Source organism: Pezoporus flaviventris, unplaced genomic scaffold, assembly GCF_033815535.1.
Source record: "Pezoporus flaviventris isolate CSIRO_AGI_PZ_B2104156 unplaced genomic scaffold, CSIRO_AGI_Pfla_v1 ptg000047l, whole genome shotgun sequence".
NCBI lineage: Eukaryota > Metazoa > Chordata > Aves > Psittaciformes > Psittacidae > Pezoporus > Pezoporus flaviventris.
Window position 1 is genome coordinate 11,083,618 of NW_026892595.1, and position 17,327 is coordinate 11,100,944.

At 41.4% G+C, this 17,327-nt stretch overlaps 1 protein-coding gene across 3 annotated transcripts in view; it reads right to left on the minus strand.

Annotated features, from left to right (window-relative positions):
• Window positions 1–2,081: 2,081 nt before the first annotated feature.
• Window positions 2,082–17,327, minus strand: part of MLLT10 (MLLT10 histone lysine methyltransferase DOT1L cofactor) — a 130,059-nt gene continuing 114,813 nt past the window's right edge. The window contains exons 15-21 of one of the 3 annotated variants that reach the window (XM_061468288.1): window positions 16,626–16,780; window positions 14,530–14,718; window positions 14,035–14,123; window positions 13,548–13,909; window positions 6,247–6,349; window positions 5,371–5,583; window positions 2,082–3,689 (exon numbers count right to left, since the gene is read on the minus strand). In XM_061468288.1, coding sequence (XP_061324272.1) covers window positions 3,621–3,689; window positions 5,371–5,583; window positions 6,247–6,349; window positions 13,548–13,909; window positions 14,035–14,123; window positions 14,530–14,718; window positions 16,626–16,780 — 1,180 coding nt within the window. In that variant the 3' untranslated portion in view covers window positions 2,082–3,620. The remainder of the gene's footprint in view (window positions 3,690–5,370; window positions 5,584–6,246; window positions 6,350–13,547; window positions 13,910–14,034; window positions 14,124–14,529; window positions 14,719–16,625; window positions 16,781–17,327) is intronic. The other 2 variants (XM_061468290.1, XM_061468291.1) reach the window with 2 other exon arrangements.

Here is a 17,327-nt window from a genome sequence, read left to right on the forward strand (position 1 = left end):
CAAATTCTGATTTAATACCAGGACTCTGATATGGTTTTAATTCAAAATTAAAGAGGATCATGTACCTGAACTCAGAATCAGAACTTGGTGGCTGAGAATCTCTGTTAGCTTTTTGCTGTTTGCACTGTTGACTTTCTCCAGTAACTGCTGATTTGCGTTGCTTCTGGCAGATAAGCATTTCACAAAGTTTCATCCCATTCCCATAAAACTTTAAGGGAGAAGTATCTGGAGAAGGTTACAGTGTTCCAGATGTGTTCTTTGAACAACTGGAACTATATAAAAATTCATCCGAGTAGAAATAATATTATGGAAACCAACAGTGAGATTTTAGTGCAGTTTACAAAAACGGGCACCAGAAACACGGGTCGGTTAGACATCACACGATGATTCTGCTGAAAGAGCAGCTCCTGCTAACACAGCTTGAAAGGAGAAAGTTAATAAACCAGGATAGGAGATGTCACAGGCTGCCCGGAAATAGTTGGCTGCTGTAAGCTGTGTTATCTTTACTGGTGCCAGTAAAGCCGGATTTTGGTGGGAAAAAGCAGCAGGATGTTCAGAAGCCCATTAACATGGAACCCTTCCGAACTGCAGCGCATGTGGCCTGTTCTGCTCTTGTGACACAACCTGGAGAAGTCCCCAACACACTGCAGCTCTGTCACCACCCACTTGGCTGCCAGGGGCTGGGCAGCAGCTCGGGCTGCTCTGGCATCAGAGGCATTCCACAGGGACGGCAGCTTTGGCTTCTACTGAGCTGGTGCCAGATCAGGCCCAGCCCATGATCTTTGATGTTGGGATCTGCAAAGTCATTGAAACAAGCTTGGGTTCGATTGCATCTGGCTCTCACGTGAACTTGGCTTTGATGTGGTCTCTTTCTTTACAGGGCTAGCGAATTGGATTTTTGTTCAGATGTCTGAACTGTCCTTTTCATTATTTCCCTGCTGTCAACTGTTGGTCCACCAGGACTATGTGTGCTATAAAACATCCTGAGCTTCTGGCACCCATCTCTAACAAGTGCGGATTTTTAAGAACGTCCCGAACTTGACACTTAATTTCACAAGTATTTCAAATTTTGCCCCTTTCCTGCTTCTCTACATCTTACCAGGAGACTGATACCAGAGTTCAGGCCATCCCTCTCAAATCAAAGAAACACACAACGCAAAGCAGAGCTTGCTGGTCTCTATGGTACTGATCCAACAGGAGTGTGATGACACCGATACCTCTTGTCAACCATGTAAAGTTTTTGACTTCAGCTTAGGTCTGTGAATAAAGCAGCAGTAATGTGACATTCCTGTCTGTGAGGCCAAAGGGACGCTCAAAAGTCCCTGGAGGCCTCATGCTGGCAGGCTTTGCTTCTCCCTCACAGGTCTAGCAGTATGAAGTGTAAGTCAGTCCAGTGCCCCAGCCTATAGGTGCTATATACTCTCCCTCCGTAGCACCAACTAACAACAGAGCCAGAAGAAAGGTGGCACCCAGTGCTGGAGCATGACTAGGCACAGGTTTAATCAGTGAAACATCCAGTTTTCTGAGTCTCTACACCCAAGAGCATAAAACAGTCATCAGCTACCCCAAGAGTGGGGGGTATTTTTTCTAGGCCTGATGGCTGAGGAGCCAGGTAGGTGTTAGTGGTGCCTCTCGCTGCACCAGATGCCATTTCACATTCCCCTAGTGTTCGTTCTGAGCGTTCTCATTTACCCATCTTCTTTCAGGACCCCGCTTTTACCCATTTGAAAAGAAAATGTTCCCTCCCTAGGCCTTGAGCAGATGGAATAATAAATATACAAATGGCACAAGCCTGTGGCAACACCATCTTCCTGCTGCTTGTTCCAAAAGTTTCACAGCAATTCCTCGTTGAAACATGACTGCAACTGCGCTTTTATGTCCAGCAAGCACAAGTCCAGCACTGCAGCTGCATCAGGCCTTTGGGAAACAAACTGACATAAAAAACATTTTAAAGACTTTGTCTTAATAAACGTTAGCGGTCACATGCCACTGAAATGGCTCCCGGCTTGCGGTGTTAACAGCAATAGTCTGCTCTTCCACCAGGCTGATGTGCACACAAGCAGTTTATACGACTATAAACATTATTAAAGTTTATTAACAAAAGCTTTGTACATATCTTTTCATACACTTGGAATTTTACATCTTGTCAAAATAACAGCACATTTCCATCTTACCTTTTGTACAAATTGTTACAGAATATCCACCAGTGGGTTGAGTAAGTAAAATAAACCACTGGGTTACTTTTGTAAAGTATCTACAAAAGTGATCTGTGACATTTTAAAAAATTCCCCAGAACATATAAAAATAAATTATTTTTTTACTTTGTCAATTAAATCTACTAATTAGAAATATTACAAATCAAAATATCAATGTTTTCTTATGAATTTTTCACAATACAAAACAGATTCACAAAACTTTATTTACAGAAATGAGGTAAGAACTGTGCAATGTTTAACTAAGAAACATATTGCAGAATTAACATGTTCTTCCAAGTAAGTACACAGTGGAGGTCTAATTACAGCTGGGTCATTTCCTCTAATAGCTCCCACCTTAGTACTGGTAGTGGTCATTACCCCATTGAAGCTGTCCTTCACCACACTGCAGACTCACGCCATCAATCAATCAGCTACTGTCGCGAGCGTTGGAACACAAGTTCACCCGTTTCAACCACTGGTTAAGTGTTAGTGGGCAATAAGAACTCACTTTTTTGGTAATTTATTAGTGAAAATGGACCCAGGTAACAATCTGCCTGAGCTATCTACAGTGGTATAAACACCTCTAGTAAAGGCAGAACAAGGCTGCTGGTGCAACACAGAAGATTCCAGCTGCTAACAAGGACACGTCTAGTGCATGATCAGCTGTTTGCAGCCATTTCATCAACATGGAGGTAGCAACAGGCACTTGGTTTAGGCCAGACACGACACACACTTCTTCCCGTGTGGCCTTCTCATCTGGTAAGAAAACTGTGACCGGAACCACTCCGGTTCCTTTAAAAACCTCAGAATCTAAAACCTACACCGAAATCAATAAACTTTGGATTCCGTACTGTAATTCTTACTCAGGAAAAACTCCCACTATATAACAACAGGAACTTAAAGGAATAAAAAGTTCAGAAGTGGATTCCCTTATGAGTCAGGTTTCAAAACAGGTGTGTAAAAAAGAGCAAGTCCCAGCTGCCATCATGAGCTTGTCTAAAAGGATACACTGCAGCTGCAGCAGCGGAGCAGACTGGCAGGATTGGGTCAGTCTGGTTTGTAAAACTGCCCCAAAACCAAAACCTGCAGGACTGCAGACAGTTCTCTAGCCTTTAGATTTCTAAGATTAGGACTGAAGAGTCAAGTACATGTTTCGCTATGGTTGAATCTGTACCTTAGTACCATCATAGTGACAAAATAATTATGGTTTGCAGTTTTATCTACTTCACAGTCTGAAACATTAAACATTGCATTTTAGTGCAACAAGAAAGCAAACGAAAGCCTACCAAAAATCTCCTTATGATTAACCTTTTGCTGTGCAGTGAGAGTTCCTTGTTGCATTTCTTCAATCTGCAGAAAGGCAGACTGCAGCTTGCAGCCAGATGAAGTGCTTTAACAGCAGGACGTGCAGTTCTCAAGTAGCATTCAAACGTCAACTCTTCTCTGACGCAACTGGTCCAGTTTTATCATTGAGCCTCTGTGTAAGAGAAAATACTTCTAAAAATCAGATTATAACATACAGAGGGAGGTAAAATTAAATGCATATAAAGGACGAAGCAGATGAGTACATTTACTAGAGCTACCCGAACGGTAACTTTTGCACTGTAAAGAATCGTCATGTATTGCAGAAGAAAAAGGAGGAAAGAATAGTCCTACACTGAAGCAACTCACAGGGAGGTCATCACAGCCAGCATTAGAAAACACAAATTTTGCTTCTACTTCCATTCCAAGACTTGCTGTTCCTGGCTGTTGGTCTCTCCTCAGAACTGCATGATGGTCAAGACAAGTACCAGGTGATCCCTGCTACCCCATAGAAAGAGCTGAAACCCACGCTCCTCCATCAGAACAGAAATACAGTTTCCATCTTGCCTCTGCCAAGACTGTCTGTCATGAATTGCTACAAAGACATTTCCTGCAAGTACTGAACCCTCATTCAGTGAGCATTCAGGAGTGCTTGAAAACCTGTTCTAACTAGAAATGAGATTTACACATTCAAACTTTTGGCAAATAGAGAATTTGTCAGAAATTCTTTTTTTGATTAAAATAGTTCAACAATCCACTGCAATCTCTTTCAACCCTAACCTTAAATATAAATAAATAAAAGCAATTCCAAAAGAAAGTTATTTCTAAGAACAGTTTTCTTCAAAAGATGTTCTGAGATTTCCTGGAATTGTTTACAGCTAACTGCTGGAAGAACGAAACCTAGGATTGTAACAGCATACTTACAAAATACACTAGTGGTGCCCAGTCAACGCTGCCCAAACTTACTAATAGCCATTTCAAGAAGCTCAAACTAAGGTCACAGAGAATAGTTTGTTCTGATGCAACCCAAATACTCCATTTGCTCAACTCCACTCACTGATTTGTAGAAAACAAGGGGAGATAATTCAACATACCAGAACAAATCATGACCATTTCCCAGTGAAGGCGAGACACTGAGCAAAGCCCTATGCAGAGCCCTGTCAAGTCAGTGACAGGGATGGAGCGTGACCTTCACAGAGCCCTGCACTTTGCAGCGTGGCCACAACATCACAACAGACCAAACTCCTTCCCTTCATCCTCTCTTAATTGTATAACCCTTAGCAAATTAAGTCTATTCTCTGACTCCCTGAAGAAAGAATTTCTGTTTTGGGGATAGAGCTTATAGGCAAATGCTGAAGACAATGGAACATCTTTGTCTTGTTTCCTTATCTTTTTTCTTTATCTGTCCAGGGTAAGTCCTGTTTTATTTCACCTTCCCAACAATGGGCTCCTCATCTCCTAAGTCATCAACTGATCTCTGCAGGTCCACAGTGCTTGGAGCCTGGCCAAGACAAACTCTTCCTTCAAGTAAGGTGATACAAGGAATGATCTACAAAATAGTGGACACAAAGCTGGGGAAGAAGGTGGGATGAAGGGGGCTAGGGCCGCAGTTGTAATTACAAGAGGAGGATTGGTGTTCTGATCAAAGGAAGCAGGAGTGTGCAGCGGACAGGTTAGGTGTAAGTGACTACAGGTTCAGGAGAGTTCTAAACCTCATTCAGTGCAGGGCAAGACTCAAGAAAAAAAAAGAAATAAAGAAATCAAAAATATCCACTGCCCTTGAGTTGCAAATTCAAGCACATGACTTGCTTCTTGTCTTTTAGCTACCTTATGGAAGTAACTACATTGAAAACAAGGTGAGAAATATACTTACTGTCACCTTCTGAGTTGCATTATCCCCATGAATTGTAAGGAATGGGTTAGTAGAAGCTGCATTAAGTGGTGAGGCCTGTGTGCCTGAAAGCAAGTTGTTTATGGGTATCTGTGCTCCTCCAGTAATCTGCAATTGCTGTACTTCAGACTGATGGTGTTGGTGGTGGTGATGCTGTTGCTGCACTAATTGATATAAAAGGGCCTGATGTTGTTCCTTGAGTAATATAAGGAGAGGGAGGAGAAAATAGAAAATAAATCAAGAATTAGTTACTGAAAAGTAGCTCCTCCCGGGGTTCTTACTTATCCAGATCTTCAATCAGTGCAACTCTGAACCTAATCCCAGCTAATTTAGGTTACACTAATGAAGTTCCACAAGACTGTCAGAAAGGGAAGTAAGTACCTATAAAATTCCCTGAAATCAGTAGCTCGGCAGAAGTTCAAAGTTAAGCCTGAGAAGAACATCAAACCATGTTTCTCAAAGTAATAAAACTACATAACCATACAAATGGCTAAACCAGTTCCCCAATGGCCTATACGGATACTGCAAGGTAAAGACAGCTCACAAGGATATTCTTAGAACCCATACATGGTCCCAAACTCTGCTGCCAACAGCTGATGCTGAGAGATACAAGCCCCCATGTCCACATGGGGCAAAACAGGACTGAAAGCACTAGGAAGCGATTCTTCCAGCAATACACACAGCCCAATGATACCCTGTAATTTAGCATGACTATGATCCAAAAAGTTTGAAGGAACTGAAAAACTAGTTATCAAACCCTGTAATTTCAAGTTAAACACATTTCTGTTTCATCCATGGAGTTTATCCATGCCTTAGAATACAACAGAGGAATGAATCGTAATTAACTGGTAAACTTACTGATGTGAGTTGCTGGCTACTTAGTAACTGCTGAAATTGCTGGTGCTGTTGATGGAGTAGAAGTTGTCTCTGCTGGTCAGGAAGTAATCCTAGTCCTGAGGCACTGTAGGGATTGACGGAGTAATACTGTAGTTTGTATGAAAGTATGGGAACTTTTTACTTCAGCTTTCCATTGAAACAAAGAAAATACGTATATAAATAGACAGTTCCTATTTAGCATTTTGATTGGATGCTGTCAGGTAATTTGTCCAATTGCAATGTTGATACATACCTAGACATGACCACCACCACCCAAGTCTCATTTATGTCAAGCAACAGCAACATCTTGCCTCTATAATGTAAGTCTACAATGTGCATGTTATTTTAAACTCTGATAATAATTACATTTCTACTTTTTTTTCAAATACATTCATTATACAGAAAGGCCAGATTTTACATTATAAGACAGCTCTCGCCAACCTTCAATACTTGGTTAGCTAGCATTTACTTTGCCTTGCTTTCCTTGTAATTCTCATCTTTTGCTATATTCAAACCTGCAACTATTGCCTGTACCTTGTCTGTAATTTAGCGAACACATTCAGTCTTGAAGTGGGCGAGCTGGTGCTGTGTGGAATGAAGCAGGCTGCCTCTCTGCTTACCTACTACTTCACTTCCAGGGCCTGTTTTCATGCCTACATAAAACTTGCTGCAGCTACTTAGGGAACAGGGCAGGGAACTGGTCAAGCTGAGAACTGGTCTGAAATAAAGGGTTTCTTCAGCTGTGCCAGTTCACTGCAAGACCAACAGCCAGAACAAGGGTGGGAAGACAACTGGATTTACTTTCTCGGGAGCAGTGTTACCTTTTACTAATTTAAAACACCCTCTGAATTACTGAGGTGTAGTTTCACACAGGTTTATACCGTTACTGAGAGGTTAATTACTGCCTTTCAGCTGTACGTTTCTGTCCCCTCCCCTTGCACTAGGACTTGCACAAGGAGCTACATCTTGTGGGAAATGAACTGAATCTGAAGCCAATACAAACCACACTGAAAGATTATCTATTATAGAATCACAGAATAGTTAGGGTTGGAAAGGACCTTAAGATATCTAGGTCCAAACCCCCTGCCATGGGCAGGGACACCTCACACTAAACCATGTCACCCAAGGCTTCATCCAACCTGGTCTTGAACACTGCCAGGGATGGAGCATTCACAACCTCCCTGGGCAACCCATTCCAGTGCCTCACCACCCTTAAAGTAAAGAATTTCTTCCTTATATCCAATCTAAACTTCCCCTGTTTAAGCTTTAACCCGTTACCCCTTGTCCTATCACTACAGTCCCTAATGAAGAGTCCCTCCCCAGCATCCTTATAGCCCCCCTTCAGATACTGGAAGGCTGCTATGAGGTCTCCACGCAGCCTTCTCTTCTCCAGGCTGAACAGCCCCAACTTTCTCAGCCTGTCTTCATACAGGAGGTGCTCCAGTCCCCTGATCATCCTCTTGGCCCTTCTCTGGACTTGTTCCAACAGTTCCATGTCCTTTTTATGTTGAGGACCCCAGAACTGCACACAGACTCCAAGTGAGGTCTCACAAGAGCAGAGTAGAGGGGCAGGATCACCTCCTTCAACCTGCTGGTCACGCTCCTTTCAATGCAGCCCAGGATATGGTTGCTTTCTGGGCCGCAAGCGCACACTGAAGCCAGCTCATGTTCATTTTCTCATCGACCAACACCCCCAAGTCCTTCTCTGCAGGGCTGCTCTGAATCTCTTCTCTAATGTATTAATGTAGATGAGGTTATTGTGTGAAGGCACAAGCAGTAGTGCTTGCCTACCAGCAAGAAGATGTGCATAGGATGACCAACAGGACAACAGGATTGCTTGTTCTGACTGGTAGCAAAGAATTAACATATCAGCCACAATTCTGCACAGTTAGGCTACAATCTTTTAGTCCCTTCAAGACAAAATAAGTATCTTCCCTTTCTACAGTAGTTGGCATATTGTAGCCTGGCTCCAGGATCACTTTAACACTTAACTTTGTATTAACTAGACAGTATGAGAATACCCATAGCATCACCATTCTCTTTGCTGGGACAGGGCAAGCAACACAAACTGTTTCATCTTCATTGGATGGCCTCAGTGCTATGGGAAACATGTGCTGGGCTGCATTTATTATTTCCTATGGGGAATGGGAAATGTATGTCAATGTGAATTCTATGGGGCCAGATGAGATCCATCTGACAGAGCTGGCAGAAGCGCTCACAGAGCCAGTTTCCATCGTTTCTCAGCAGTGCTGGGTAACTGAGGAGGTCCCAGTTGACTGGAGGTTAGCAAATGTGACCCCATCTACAAGATGGGCCAGAAGGAGGACCCACGGAACCACAGGCCTGTCAGCCTGACCTTGGTGCTGGGGAAGGTTATGGAGCAGAACATCCTGACTGCCATCTCCTGGCATGTACAGGACAACCAGGCAATTGGGTCCAGTCAGCATGGGCTTATGAAAGAGGTCCTGCTTGACTACCCTGATCTCCTCCTATGACAAGGTGACCTGCTTAGGGGATGAGGGAAAGGCTGTGGATGTTTGCCTGAACTTTAGTAAAAACTTTGATGCTGTTTCCCACAGCATTTTCCTGGAGAAGCTGTCTGCTCATGGCTTGGATGAGTAAAAAAGCCTGGCTGAATGACCAGGGACAGTGTGGTGGTGAACGGAGTTAAATCCAGCTGGTGGGCAGTCACAAGCGGTGTTCCCCAGGTCTCAGTTATGGGGCCAGTTCTGTTTAACATCTTTATCAATGACCTCGACAAGGGGATCAAATGCACCGCCAGTAAGTCTGCAGATGACTTGAAATTGGGTATGAATGTTCATCTGCTGGAAGGCAGGAAGGCTCTGCAGAAGGATCTGGACAGGGCTGGACCAATGGGCCGTGGCCAGTGTATGAGGTTCTACAAGGCAAAGTGCTGGGTCCTGCTCTTGGGCCACAACAACCCCATGCAGCACCACATGCCTGGGGAAGAGTGGCTGGAAAGCTGCCCAGGGGTGTTGACTGGTGGCTGCTGAACATGAGCCAACCTGTGCCCAGGCGGCCAAGAAAGACAAGAGCATCCTGGCTTGTATCAGCAATCGTGTAACCAGCAGGGCCAGGTCAGTGATCATCCCCCTGTACCCACCACTGGTGAGGCTGCATCTCAAATTCTGTGTTCAGTTCTGAGACCCTCACTAAAAGAAAGACATTGAAGTGCTGGAGCAGGTCCAAAGAAGGGCAACGAAGCTGGTGAAGGGTCTGGAGCACAAGTCTGGTGAGGAACAGCTGAGGGAACTGGGGATGTTCAGCCTGCAGAAAAGGAGGCTTAGGTGGGAACCTTATCACTCTCTACAACTACCTGAAAGGAGGATGGAGTGAGGTGGGTGTTGGTCTCTTTTCCCAAGTAACAAGCAATGGGATGAGAGGAAATGGCCTCAGGTTGCACCAGGGAAGGTTTAGACTGGGTATTAGGAAATACTTCTTCACCAAAAGGGTTGTCAAGCATTGGAAAAGGCTGCCCAAGGCAGTGATAGAGTCACTACCGCTGGAGGTATTTAAAAGACATGTAGATGTGGTGCTTAGGGACATGGTTTAGGGACTTTGTAGAGTTAAGTTAAAGGTTGGGCTCAATCATCCTAAAGGTCTTTTCCAACCTAAATGAATCTATGATTTCCCATCACCTACTTTAGTATCACTTTTACCACTCTCCTGGTTCTCAAACCTCCTGTCAATGGTCTTGAATGGTCAAGATGTCAATTCTACTGACCTTGTCCTGTACAAGCCATTTTGCCTCTCATTATTCTTGCTGTACTGATTTCCCCCTTGACTTATGTAATTTTCTGAAACTCCATAGTCAGAACTGCACATAACATTCAGGTGCACACATACCAGGGATTCAACGTGACAGAAAACAAAATGGGTAACACCATTCTATTTATTCCCCAATAACTCCTAGCAATGTTTGTTTGATGAAAGCAGAAATGACACTTCACCTATCCAAGGAAACTCCTCCTGAGCTACAACAGGAAAACTCAGGCCTAACAAGCTAGAACTGTGCATGTTTGACAAACAATGACAATGACACTCATTGATTAATTGAAATTCCTTCAAATAGCTTAAAGTTAAATTGTATCCAAAATATTTGTAGCAACTGCAAGAAATAAGCACCTTCAGTCTGACTAACATTACCATTATTTCCTTTTTTTTACCTCACTGTTTCTGTATTCTTCTATACTGGAATGGATGTTCTTCACTGGCTTTTTCATTCTTTTATCCCATTCTTTCTTTTATTCCTATATCACGTTTTACCTTTGCACTTCTCTTTTCTGCTGCTGTTCTCCCATCTCTTTATATGCTCTGCCTTCCTCTCTTGCTCTGCATCGGCACTTGAAAGAAAATACCTTCAGCGACAAAACACTGCAGCTCCCACACTTTGCAGAAGCAGCAGTTCAGTTCACTGGATTTCACCAGAGCCTTCTCTAAACCAGCTCAACTTGGAATGTAAATGGTAATAGTTTCTAGCTTTCATTAATAGGTCTATGATCAGTCTGAAACTCTCCATCCTACAGTCTTCTCTGGTTGAGAGACTGGAAAGAAACAATCCTATCTTTTTCCTTAGATTACTTAAATCTCCCTGTTGAGAGCGATCTGTATTAACCCATCTTGTTCCCAGAAAAGGCTCAAGTAGTTTTCTCTGCCAAATGGATGTGGGCTCTTTTACATAAAATTTGAAACTCTCTCAAACAGCAGAGTGCAAATCACTGTTTTCTGACCTCCCTATATCCCACAGTTAAAGAGCTCACACGAATAAGGACAGTATGCATAAAGTCTATCCTTCACACAAAACCATCCGAACATATTCTGATCACTGGGAGGATACTCTAAGTAACAACTTACAGGAACATCTGGGAAGTCTTTTAATTACAGCTCAAGATACCGAAGTTAGAAAGTAGGGCTGAACTCTCATGTGGCTTTCCATCATCTGGTGAATACCAGTTTAAAGCACCTCCAAACTGATCACCACCATGCAATCTAACTAGGTTCAGAGAGCAGCACAGTAGCCAATCTCTATGGCTGTGCATGCTTGTTACCACTGAACCTTCTCCACTTAGTTCAAAGAGTAGTGATACCTACAGGGGAATGTAACATTATAGAAATAGTCAAAATAGTTGCCACTGAAACAGCACTGAACTCAAGAGTGGCAGGAACAAGCTGTGCCCATGTAGATTCAGAACCAATAATCTCAAGCACTGGAAAATACTTCCCCTGCTCCTGCCTTCATTCAAAGTCATCCCAGAGCCTCCTCACAACTTAGTTCCCAGCAACAGGAAAGTTTTTACGCATTTTTCACTGAAGTGTTTGTAACGGAAGCAACAAGACTGAGGAACGCACACATCATTGCTATAATCACATTAGCACTCATCAGCATTAGTGCTTGCTCAGCCTCAACTTTTTTCCTAGACGAAACTAGCTCCTTCTAAACTAGAAATACTGAAAACTCACAGAAAATGGAGGCAATTGTGAAACACTTCAAAAGGAAGGGGCTCAGCAAATCATCTGCACGAGCTCAATACAGCAGGGAATGGTGTGAAAAATGCACCTTTAAATTTAATATAAACATTAATTTTATATAAGTATTATTGAGGGAGCACTGCAGAAGGAGATAATGCAAGAACAGGAACAGCACAATGGAAATGCTGGCAGAGTTGTACATCATATATGCTTATAACAACAGGAAATAGGGAATCATTGGAGTATTCCAGACTATGCTAAGAGCTAGAATGAGAGTTTATGAACAAGATACTAGTTGCAGTATTCTGAACCAGAGTAGTCTACCATTAGGCTACATATTCAAAAGTAAAAGCAGTTAAGAGAGATATTAATAAAAAATAATAATTTGAGATAAAACTTCTGCAATATGGTCAGAAATATATAACCTGCGCATAAACAATATTGTATGAGAAAACAGCAGCATGACCAGTATATTTTGGCATTACCTGAAAGTGGAAAGCATTATACAACTGGTTAATTTTACTGATTTTTGCCTAGCATTTCTCACTCCTCCTCACAAGTCTGGGGACAGTAATGTAAAATTCTTGTGTTTTCAGCAGACCTCTGATACTCAAAAAAACCCCAACTTTTCATTAACAAAATGTCTTTTAACCTATGAAATCTTATGTTCCTATATGATACAAACTATGAGAAATAGAACCTCCTCAGTGAAAATACAACAGCACATCAAAACAATGCAATACAGTTTTTATGAGCCTACTGCAGCAACACCACACATTGATATGGTACACAAACATTCAGGAGCTGGCAAACAAGCAGGAAGGAAAGAACTGGGAAAAGAAGCTACAGAACTAGGGAACCCTTGCATCATTCCAATCACATATTCCTTTTTTGGCATGTAATCCACCATAATCTCCAAAAATAAACTCTACTTAAAGGCAAGTAATCCATTCCCTATTTGCAGGCATTTCTTTCTACATAGAACTGTAGTTTTCCTTCCTAAGCAAAAGATAATATGGGGGGGGGGAAAGGGGAGGTGGGAGAATGAGTTATCCCAGACTCTGCTCTATCCCAAAATACTTCCAGACCAAGCAGCCCATTCCCCTTGGGGGAAAGCAGCTGTCTCCTTTTGTTACCCATTTGCCTTGCAGCTCAGGCAGCAGCAGTTTATGCTAGTGAGGATACCTGGTTTTGGGGAAGAGTTGTTACAAACACTCAAACATGGCTCCTTTTATGCGTTTAAAAATCCTTAGGAACACCACTTGAAAAATGCATTTTTTTGTCTCTGGAGTCAGATGCAGAGGACTGAAAACACCATGCAACTGTGCTACCGCTCCGGTTAGTTATGCCTGTTGCATCTTTAATTACATGACCGTATACTGCTCTTCCTCTTCCCCTCCCCCCTTCTTACTGCAACAAATGGTAGCTTTTCCAGCGCTCCTTTAATCCTGGAAGAACAATTGGCAGAAGAAAGAATATTGTTTTCTGAACTAAAAAAAAAAAAAAAAAAAAAAGGAGCTGAAGCACATTTGCATAATTACATTTGTTTGGGAATGTGACTTGATTAAAAACCAGGCACTGGGATTTCCAAAAGTTAAACAGAAAACAGTTTTTCTTTAACTTGACTATTCATGCTTCCACTAAATGTCCTCTTCGTTTCATTCACAGATCAGGAGCAGAACAACTACAGCCTAATGAAGAAACAGTACGTTTTGAATAGGACGGTTCAAAAACCTAGCTAAGCTGAAGAACAGCAAGTACTATCAGGGGAAACAAAACCAGCAAATTCTTACCTGTTATTTAACGTGGTTGGCAGAGGATGTGTTGCATTGGGTGGCACGGTTGCATGAGTGAGAGGAGAAGGGTTCTGTGATATTGTTGCTGGGGTCTGAATTACCCCATTTAAAGCCCCTACAATTCCATTGATTGCCAGCTGGCTGGCTGGCAGCGCTCCAATTATTCCACCCACACCAGGCACTGCAGGAATGGTGGAGGTTACAGTCTGCATACCACTAGCTAGTGCCCCCACTGTCACACCATTGACCTGTTGAACTCCTGTGACTCCTGAGCCTTGCTGAGCTGGACTCTGCCCAGCAGGTGGTGGAGTGGAAAGAGCTGATGAACTGCTGGTGCTTTGTCCGCTGGAGGTTATCTCCTGGTGTAAAAACAAACAACAAAACCCCCTCAGCTGCGTAAGATTTCACCTAACAGCACAATGCAAGGACTATGAGGAGTTAACTTGTAACAAGTTTAAGTTTGGAAGAAACAAATAAAAATTACCTGATTTAATACAGGAAGAGAATTGTCCGGTAAAAAACTGTTTCCCAGATGAGGGCTTTTACTGCTGTTCAAGGAATCAGTACTAGGTGCTAAAGTAATTATTTCAAAAAACACACAAAGGTTAAATTTCTGTAACATGTGAAAAGATTCAGAATAATTTGACATTTCAAAATAATGTCAAAGGTAAACATAGAAAAAGTCAACCTTAAAATCATTCTGAAGACTAAAATATTAATACATCAGTGAATCAATAGAGTCAAACAGATGTGCTCCAGGCTGAAGTAAAAAAGAAACTGCACTGGAACAAGTAGCAATGATTCTTATAAATCTTCCCATTTACTTTCAAATATTTAAATACATTAACAATACTTATGTCTATATTCATCCTACACATACGTGCAATCCCTCCATCAATGGCATATGTGGATGAAAGAGCTATTTCATAGAAATACGTGTTTGAGTTACTCTGACACATCCATACTCTCCGCTACTTACCTGCTTGTACTGGAAAGGCATGTACTTGATGAGAAGGGCTAGGATTTGAAGTTATTGTTGGAAAGGGCACCGAAAGCTGTGCATTGAGTAGCTGAAGCCGCTCCTTCTTAGCGGTCAGATTCTTTATTTGTTCTTCTAACCGCCTATTTTCAACCTGAAGTTGGTGTAATGATTTCAGCATTCCTAAAACTAAGGTAAAAATGCGTGTTATCTTTCACAACCACTTTCAAAGAATGAATAATATCTCAATTGTTTTAATTTCTGTATTACAGTTTAAGACCAGCATTAAGTCATATGGAAAATATAAATAAAATTATTATGGAGAGATAAATTACAGAAATTTGACTTTAAGTGGAAAGATTTAGGATCAATCTTGTGTAATTTAAAGCGCAGGAAAAAAAGTACATAACATGTGATAGTAATTTTGCAATATAGCTATACCCTGGCTTAAATACAGATAAAGTCACATCATTAGGGCTGACAGTCATTTTAAGCAAACAACAGTACATGATAACTGATCCCCAAACCAGAATATGAAAATAGCATTATTCCAGTAGCACAGGTTAATTGCATAGTTAGCAAAAATCTATTTCAGCTGCAGTATTAGAAACTTTAAACAGTACCAAAACAGACAAAGTTTGGCAAAACTGCATTCAACTACGAACACATCCAACCAACAACATGTAGGTAAAAACAAGCGAGTTTGTGAAAAGGGAGGTTTTGTGCTTTAACACCTCGCACAGCGAATCATAAACTCACAGAAAGAATGAATAAAATGTCATCCAACGTGAAGTGATCACAACACACCTTGCTGGGAGCAGGAGATCCCATGTGCTGCGAGTGGCGATCTACAAATCACCCAGCAGGGAGCACTGTGTGAGCACTGCAGTTACCACCCCTTTTTGCATGAAAAGGGCATCATCTTTCTGTACTAACCTGATTTTTGCCAGAGTTTTCCCAAACTCCGCTCTGGTTTCAGGACTCGCATTTCCCAACTGGTGCTGGAGTGGGACTGTGAAGCCACAGGGACAGCCTACTTTTTTTTGCCTTTTTTTTTTTTTAAATTCTAAATTGTATTTGTTTAACATGACCTCTGGGCCTTCTACAGGCATAAGTCTACTGGTATAGGCACATCTGGTCATTTCCCAAGGATTTAGCTTTTATCCCTCCTCTTCAAGAACATACAAAGGAACCCTCAGTGAGCCCAAATGAGATGCAATAAGACTTAGCTAAACCTGTCCTCCAGCTATCATGTTTAAAGGATTATCCCTGCATGAATTTCCTCACAATTAGCATTTTTGTCAGGATACCATTCATAAAAATACCAACTAGATAGCACTTTACACTACCAATGAGAGAAATAATATGTTCAATAAAAAATAACATAAACTCTAACCTGATATTAAAAAAATAATAATTAAAAATGCATTCAATCGTTGTTTTTAATGCTGATATACTGTTGAATATAGAGATCCAGATAAATATGCAGGTACTCGTCACTTATGCTTTTAACATATTAATTCTTGGACTATACCACTCTATTAAACATAACTTGAGAAAATAATGATTTGCTTGCTTTGAGAATTCAAACACAATAAAGATACAAAAGCCTAGCAGGGCACCTGCCTAAGATTTGTAAATACTTTTCAGAACAGCAATAGAAGTACGCAGTTTAGATTTAAAAAATGAACAATATAACAATAATAAATTATTATGCCAGTTTATATCACACAATGTAAAGCAAACTGGGGAACTGTGCCATGCTATTTACAGGAGTGGATCTAAGACTCCAGAATTAATTTCCGAACTCTGCAAACAAACAGCTGGATCTGCAAGTCACGTCCTCTTGCATGACACAATTCCCCCATCCATAAAAATGTAGATAATTATAAGGAATTATTTTGTAATCTACTGAAGCCATGGGCTACACTAAGAACTCCATTACAATTATACACAACAGTTGCATTATACACTACAGCTAAATTTCTATTCACAGCAGAAAATAAGGGTTTTTTTAAGTTCTTGGACAAGCACTGGAATGGTGGTTCTGAATAACAGTTAACAAAAGCAATAATAAACGGAATGCGAGTACTTACTGTCACTAGGGGTGCCTTGCTCTAATAAAAACTGTTGTCCTTCACTCCATTGCCTCTCCAGAAGCTGTTCTATGCTGGCTGCTACTGGGGGCAAATTTTCCCCACAACTGTTTCCTGATTGATCATAGCGAATCTGCAAGCTGCTTACAGGGGATCTGTTGAAAATATTGCCATTTATTGTTTAAAGAAAAGAGTGGAAGGAAACGCATTAGTAAAAGGCTGTTGAAGTTTCTTACCTTACATCAGCCCCTAGCACCTACGTATCTTACAAATTCGAGACTAAGTTAATTCCTCAAAATCATTAGGAACTCCTGGTTCTCACTGCGAAGGCATTATAATAAAACACGTAATATTTCACAGCAAGAGAATTTATACTGAGAAAGCACATAACCTTTTCTTGCATACAGACCAACGTAACACCTAACAAACAGCATTGTATTAAATTATGCACTACATACTTCTACAGCAGTAAAACATTGTATATGCATATATAAAACACCTGTATTAAAAAAATCTTCAAACTTTTCCCAGAGAAAACTGGGAAAATAAAAACATTTTCTTAAAATCAGCACAGTAATGGTACTTCCACATAGGAAGGCCATATATAATCCCACTGCCTAACTTGTTCCCCCTCAGGACCTACGAGAGGGCTACTTTTGCATTAGATGGAGAAGAATTAAACCTGTGAGCAAAACCAGATGC